The 7,537-nt window shown below is 30.5% G+C and overlaps 1 protein-coding gene across 1 annotated transcript in view; it reads right to left on the reverse strand.

Annotated features, from left to right (window-relative positions):
• Positions 1–5,479, reverse strand: part of LOC112514734 (2-oxoisovalerate dehydrogenase subunit alpha 1, mitochondrial-like) — an 11,683-nt gene extending 6,204 nt beyond the window's left edge. The window contains exons 1-5 of the mRNA XM_025121333.1: positions 5,150–5,479; positions 4,747–4,884; positions 2,577–2,759; positions 1,364–1,521; positions 431–530 (exon numbers count right to left, since the gene is read on the reverse strand). Coding sequence (XP_024977101.1) covers positions 431–530; positions 1,364–1,521; positions 2,577–2,759; positions 4,747–4,884; positions 5,150–5,479 — 909 coding nt within the window. The remainder of the gene's footprint in view (positions 1–430; positions 531–1,363; positions 1,522–2,576; positions 2,760–4,746; positions 4,885–5,149) is intronic.
• Positions 5,480–7,537: the final 2,058 nt, after the last annotated feature.

Raw genomic sequence — 7,537 nt, forward strand, 5'->3', positions numbered from 1 at the left:
TGTTGACGAGAGCTCCATAAAATAAGCAAATATTATAGGATTGATTCAAATTGATTCTATCCTATCGTACTTATCTTTTCCATAATTATAGGATAGTTTCCTTATGTATTTATGTTTTCTAATTATAGGATAGTTTCCTTATGTATTTCTGTTTCCTAATTATAGGATAGTTTCCTTATGTATTTATGTTTCCTCCAGTATATATATTGGGTCTCATAATGAAATCAATGAAACTGAGAAAATATTAAGCAATCATCTCTTCTCTTTGTATTTACATGTAATTCATGTGGTTTTAGTGCAAACTAAGAAAAAAAAATTCTAATTACATGTCATTTGGCTGTTCTCATGTTCTCTTATTTTGATTATGTTCTTGTTTGATTATCCCTCTACATGTGTACGTGTACGTGTACGTGTATGTGCATGTGTATACCTCACTTGTAGTACCATCTCCAAAGTAGGCCACAACACATGCATCCTTCTTTTCCATCTTTAGTGAATACGCGACACCAACTGCCTGTGGGAGTTGTGTGCTGCATGGGAAAACAAACACCGTAAAAATATATATAGCTAGGTTCAAACGAGAATATATACATATATATATATATACATACACACATATATATATATATATAGTTATAGATTATTTTGAGAAGTTGTAAATATTTGAAAAGTAAAAAAGTGATTTTAGCCTTTTATAAAGTCAAGATTAGATTTGACTGGTAAAAAATTACGGTTTTAATTGATCAAGAATTGTGGTTTGGCTTTGACTAGTCAAAATTTGCGGCTATATAAAAAATAGAGGGAGTAGTTTTGTAATTCTTACAAATATGCAGCAAATAGGTTCATATTTAAACCCGTATGATTCATATATGAACTATATGTATGTGAACCCGTGTAATTCACATATGAGCCCGTGTGATTCACATAAGAACTGATTAACGGATTAACATATGAACTAATTAAGGTGTCACATATGAGCTAATTAACGTGTTCGCATATGAACATATATGAACTCGTGTGATTCACATATGAACTAATTAAGGGATTCACATATGAACAATATGTTCATATGTGAAATCATACGGGTTCACATATGAATCCGTTTGCCGTCTATTTGTAAAAATTATGAAACTACCCCTCTATTTTCTACATACCTATGTGAGGAGAATTATCCGTGCTTCACAATCGAAATCACAAATGATGGCCAGATGAGAGGTTAGTATCACTTCTTTACTTCTCAAATGAATATTTTCCTATATATATATATATGCATATATATTCACCCTTAATTCTTCATAATAAACCCGAGGAATTAAAAAGCATCAACGATTTAAAAAAATCGAACAAAACCATGAATACGTACGCTAATGGCGATGAGATGGTCAAGAAATTAAGGTCCTTTGATCCGTAATGAACCGGCATTTGCCTGCCTTTCCCGTGACCGGCATCGTTTCCGAAACATTGATTTGCAAATTCTTGCAACGTAAAACCACGCCATAACAAAATTCCCGGCTCTCTATACTGCAATACGTTTAATCAAACCTTCAACTCTAGTTTACTAACCAACACATTTCACAAGATTTTAGGCTGTGTTTGGCAAATTAACCGCTCGTCATTCTAGTTGTTAGTTGTTGACAAATAAACTAACATTTAGCTGAAAGCCTAGTCACGTTTGGTAAACATAAAATGGATAAATTAGTGACAATATAAAATAATATGTTGAAAAATTAACTGATAAGAAATAAGTGGTATTACTGAAGAAAAAAAAAGGAGAAAAAACCCCTTGGACTTGTAAAAATGTTATCTGAATTATAAGTTAGTTATGATCGTCAAACATAGGTTTACAGTTTTGATTCAAATGATTTTGTGGTGGAATATTAGTGAAACCTGAGACAGTATTAAATCATCGGAAGTAAGAGCTCCAAGGGAAATTGGTCAAAATAGTCATTTCTCTCATATAAATTAGTCTCTTATCTGTCCCTCTCCTTGACTTACCCAAATATCACTACATCCATGAATCCCACGTCTGTCACTTGCAGACCTAGCTAAAAGACAAAAAAAAATTATCAGATATGGACCCATTATGACAGCCAGGTCTACAATTTGAAATTTTCTTTTTGTCTTTTAGCTAGGATCGCAAGTGGAGGACATGCCACTTGCGGATGTTGTGAAATTTGGGTAAATTAGGAAGAGGAATGACTATTTTGGACAATTTTCTATAAATTAGTTATGGTGGTCAAACATAGGTTTAAATTGTTGTTGTTGTTTTTTTTGATGGAATATTAGGGGTTATTTAACAGTTGTTGAATGCTTTTGGGCAGAATGATTAAGCGGTCAAAACGAGGCTCTCATGATATAGTGCAAAATGAAATATAATTGTTCGGTAATTGTTTACAAATGGAATTAGGATGCGGAATGGTTAAGTGAGTCTCATGATACAAAATCATTCAGAGGGTTTTGTTAAACCATTAAGAGGCAGACTTTTTTTTTGTCAAACAATGTTCACCTCTTAACAATTCAAAAAATGTCTCTTAATAAAACTATTACGAGGCAAACAAACAATCAATTAGTGAAACCTGAGACAATATTAAATCATGGGAAGTAAGAGCTGCAGCTGATGCTAGGTTGATAGCTTCTTCACCAAATGACGTCATGTAGAATGACAATCTGCCTTGTCTTTGAGCCTCATAAAAGAATTTGTCCATAGTTTGAAGGGTAATCATGCCATTATACACTTTCAATGCAACTTCCTTACTCACCTATATTATATATATACATACATTTTATATTAATTAAAAATCAACAATTTAAATAGAGAGAGAAGAGCAATCAATATAAACCACCTAATTTGTACAAACCGTATAAACTATCTTTATTCGTCGATTTTATTGTTTAATCTTATAAAAAAAATTCATGAAATTGTTTAATCTTGTGAAATTGTTTCATATAATATTTTTTTCATGAAGTTGTTTCATATATAGTTATTAAATTGTTTCATATAATACTTAATGAAATTTTAATGAAACTGTTTCATATATTTTTCTAAAATTAAAATAATGAAGATGATAATATCCATAATTAACACCATGCACAATAAAAATGATTAATCAATCTCTCATAATTACAAAAAAATGAACAAAATGAAAAATTATGATTGGTTGAATGAGGTTTGTACAGTTTGTACAAATAACGTGATTTGCAAAGTAAACCTCCTATATATATATATATTTATATATATATATGAAAGAATGTATTATTATAACAAAATCAGATTTATATAAATATCTTAATAGATTGTTTTATAAGACCCACTATAATGAAATTGGGTTTATAGGATGCCATCAATAAGTAAGTGTTCTAATAGACTGCTTTATAAGACTTAATTTATAGAACCAAAAATTAAAACTATTTATCTAAAGGCGTTATAATAGTTTTATCTGACGTTTTAAGACGTCTTAACAAAATTTTTAAGACAATATTAATAAAAAGTGTCACATTAGCTATTTTATGAAAAGTGTCCTATAAAAATATCTTTTTATAAGACAGTTTTTCAAATAGTTGTCCTATAAAATAACTAATATGACGTTTTTTTTAATGAAAATGTTCTAATAAACTTGTTACGACGTCCAAAAACGTCCTATAAACTTATTGCAACGTCTTTAGATAAGACATTTCGTTTTTTGGTCCTATAATTTATGTCTTATAAAACGGTCTATTATGATGCTTATTTATTGGTGGAGTCCTATAAACCAAATTTTGTTGTAGTGGTCGTATAATTATGTGTCATATATAAAAATGTTAGAATAGTTCATATAACGTTTATGGCGTCTTAACAAATTTTTTATGATACTTTTAAAATAAAATGTTTTATTAGTTTTTTTATACGACATTTTTTTGATAAATGTTAGGGTAAATACTTTATCAAATAATGTAATGAAAATTTAGTAGGAAGCTTTATTTCAAAATTATTTTAAAAACTTGTTAAGATGTTCAAAACCGTCTTATATTCTGACACTTTGTAAAGGATGTACAAGTGTTTGATCCTATAAAACTTAAGTTCTATAACACATTCCATTAAAACACTTTGGGGCCGTTTACTTAAACACTTACCCGGTAAGCGCTTACTGATAAAATTCAACACTATTACTTACTTATCTAATAAAATTTTAGTCTACCAAAACGGCATCGCATGCAACAATTTACCCTGTAAGCGCTAACCGTGGTAAGCGTCATCGCTCTCACTTACCAGGTAAAACTCTAGGTTCTTGCTTTCGCTTTTACTGGGTAAGATTTTTGGTACTTGTCATATTCATCCGGTAAGGTAATGTAACTTGATAAACGTTTACCCAGTAAGCATTTGGTAAAAACGGCCCCTTAGGGGCTATTACTAAAAGCTTAATAGGTAAGCGTTTAACTGAGACATTTACTTTACCAGATTAACATGCATCACAAATGCCGAAAACCTTATCCAGTAATAAGCAAAGCAAGGAACAAGAGGAACAAGATCTAGTCTTACCCAGTAAGTGAGGATGATCGACGACTCTGCCTACCACGTAAGCTTGTTGCATACGATCCCATTTTGATGACCAAGAAGCTTAACCGTTGAGATTATTACCATAAACATTTGGGTAAACGGTCCCTTGGACATTTTTGACATTTTATAAACCAAGATTTTATTACGTACGGAATCAATTGAGAAAAATAATATTTTTTGGCAAATTGAATTAAAAAAAGTGAATCGAGTACGTGTTCCATGGTTGTAGATGAGATCGGGTAACCATCTTCATCAAGAACCCGATAACATTGCACCCTCTTCTCAGATGAACCAGGAAGAAAGTTCAATTCACATGTGAAGCCAATCTTGCCACCAGGAAACCCCTCACCCTGCCTCCAAACAACACCAATTGTTATTCATAATTTTCATGAAAAATTTAATACAGACTGCTTTATAAGATGCAAAAAATGTTTAAATATCTTAATACAGACTGCTTTATAAGACACTATAACAAAATTGGCTTTATAAGACGTCACCAATAAATAAGCGTACTGATAGACCATTATATTGTTTTAGTGTCAATTATATTGACTGTGAAATTATATTGACTGTGAACAGTGAAAAATATACATTTGATGTGTTGATCACGTTAACCTGAATTTCGTCAAACGTATTTTTCTCTCTGTCATCTTCAACCAAGAGTTGTTCCCCAGATGTCGTGGATTTATAGCGAAGAGCCCCAACGAACGCAACATACGATGAATTGTACGAAGACGAATAAAAGAAACGACGAGTGGGTTTTCGATCGAAACCACAATCGTTGCTTCTTATGATTGAATTATTAAGATGAGAATGAAGTAAATAAGTAGAAGGAGAATGTGTTTGATAATAAGAGCATAATGATGGATTATTGCATATGATTTTCTTGACAAAGTTTCCACCACCACCTCTTCTTGTTGTTGTTAACCACATTGAAATATTCATTTGAGAGAGGAATTGGTGCAAATATGAAATGAATGAATAGTATGCATTGTTATTAACATCTTCAATATTTATAATTTGGTGAAAATTACAATATTGCCCCCTGAGATTTATTTATTTTAAAGAAATTCTCACTGTGTTAGATTGGTTCTGTATCTCCAGAGTTATACACCGTCTCTGTTAACTATGAGAATAAACTGCCCATTTCATTAGTTTTCTTTATTTTATCATTTTTAAAATGAAACCTCAGGGGAAGGGATGCAGATCGATGGCTAGGTGAGGATCGGATAAGAAATCAGATGGAGGGATGCATATAGATCGATGAAGAAAATTGTCAAAAAACGGAGTCATGGTGGATGAAGATTGGAAAAACATAGTGGTTTAAGTAGCCAGGGAGATGTAAGTCGTTGGAGTCGTCAGTAACAGAGTAACAATAGTTGGCGAATGAAAATGAAAGGAGAAAGTGGTTTGGATGAGGTTGTTCCAGCGGCCATGGGGAGGGTTAAAAACGATGACCAGTTTCTGGCCATTTTCGTCCTGGACCACGTGTTAATGTTATACATTTTGGCCTCAATTTTATTAAAGGTTTGACGACAGATGTTAAAACCAAGAAAAGAGTAAAATGGTCATATTGCTCTTTCACTTAATAGATAGATATATTATATTGACAGACATTAAGATGAGGGACTAAATTTGAAACAAAATGTAAACGTTGAGAGTTGTTCTATAAATAAACAAAGTTAAGGGTTCTAATTTGATAATTGTTACCAAACCATAAGGACCACAAAAGTAATTCACTATTAATTATATATGGGGCTTCTAGACAAAAATAGCAATAGGACCTACAGTTTCGTCTACATCATTTCTATTCTATTCCATGGAACTCATTTATACCAATTTTTAAAGCATTTATTTATAGTATCTTATAAATCAGATTTATTAAAAGTTTTAAAAATAATTTTTAATGTATAAAGTATTATATATTTATGTACAAAGTCTTAAAAATAACTTGTTATGCATTAAGTACTACTACTTTATGCATCCAATCTTAAAATCTCTTAATTTACAATTAAAATAACACATAGTACAAGTTACTAATGCACATTATTATCTTTTCTTTTCATGTTCCTAAGATACTTTTGACACTTTTCACTCATGTCTACACCCTCTCATGCCTTTATGTCTTCTTCTCATCTCCCAATGTGAGATTCAAATTGATATTCACTATGAGTTATTAAAATTTCTTTCATTCATCTCTCATTCAATTGCTCTACTACTTTCGCTCTCGATCTCTTGATTCTTTGCTTTTGGTGCAAATGGAACACATTTTTTGAGTCGTTTAAATATGTTGGATTTTAAATATATTGGATTTTAAATATATTGGATTTTAAACTATCATACAATTTTTTTTATCGATAGACTGTAATTATAACCATAACATTAATTTATTCAAACTATATTAATATGTAAAAACCAAGTGTAACTTATATCATCGTTAAATCTTCTCTAATAAAACCAATAAAATCGTTAAAATTCACGGCTCCCGCCGCATTGCGCGGATACACACCTAATAAGACTAAAGTTCTTATTTTTTGTTATTATTATTTTTTAACCAATTTTTTACTAAATATATATAATATATAATTTAAAATTGATAAAAAAACAACATAAATTAATTATTATAAAATAAATTTTTTGATTTTGTTTTACTTTTCTTTTTTGTAAATTCTTGTTTTTCAAATTCTTATACATATATATGACTAAAAACTACAACAAAATCGGATTTATAGGACGCTTCCAATTTCTAAGCATTCTAATAGACCTCTTTATTAAACTTAGTTTATATGACCAAAAACTAAAGTGTTATATCTAAAGGCGTTGGAATAAGTTTATATAACCTTTCCTGATGTCTTAATAAGACTTTTAGAACACTTTTAATATAAAGCGTCTCATTAACAACTTTATAGGATACTATTTGAAAATTTGTCTTATGAAAACAAATGTCATATAAAAAATTGAGTTTATAGGACACTTTCTCAAAAGTCTCCTATAAAATTGCTA

The sequence above is a fragment of the Cynara cardunculus genome (assembly GCF_001531365.2).
Source record: "Cynara cardunculus var. scolymus isolate 2C chromosome LG 6, CcrdV1, whole genome shotgun sequence".
NCBI classification, from domain to species: domain Eukaryota; kingdom Viridiplantae; phylum Streptophyta; class Magnoliopsida; order Asterales; family Asteraceae; genus Cynara; species Cynara cardunculus.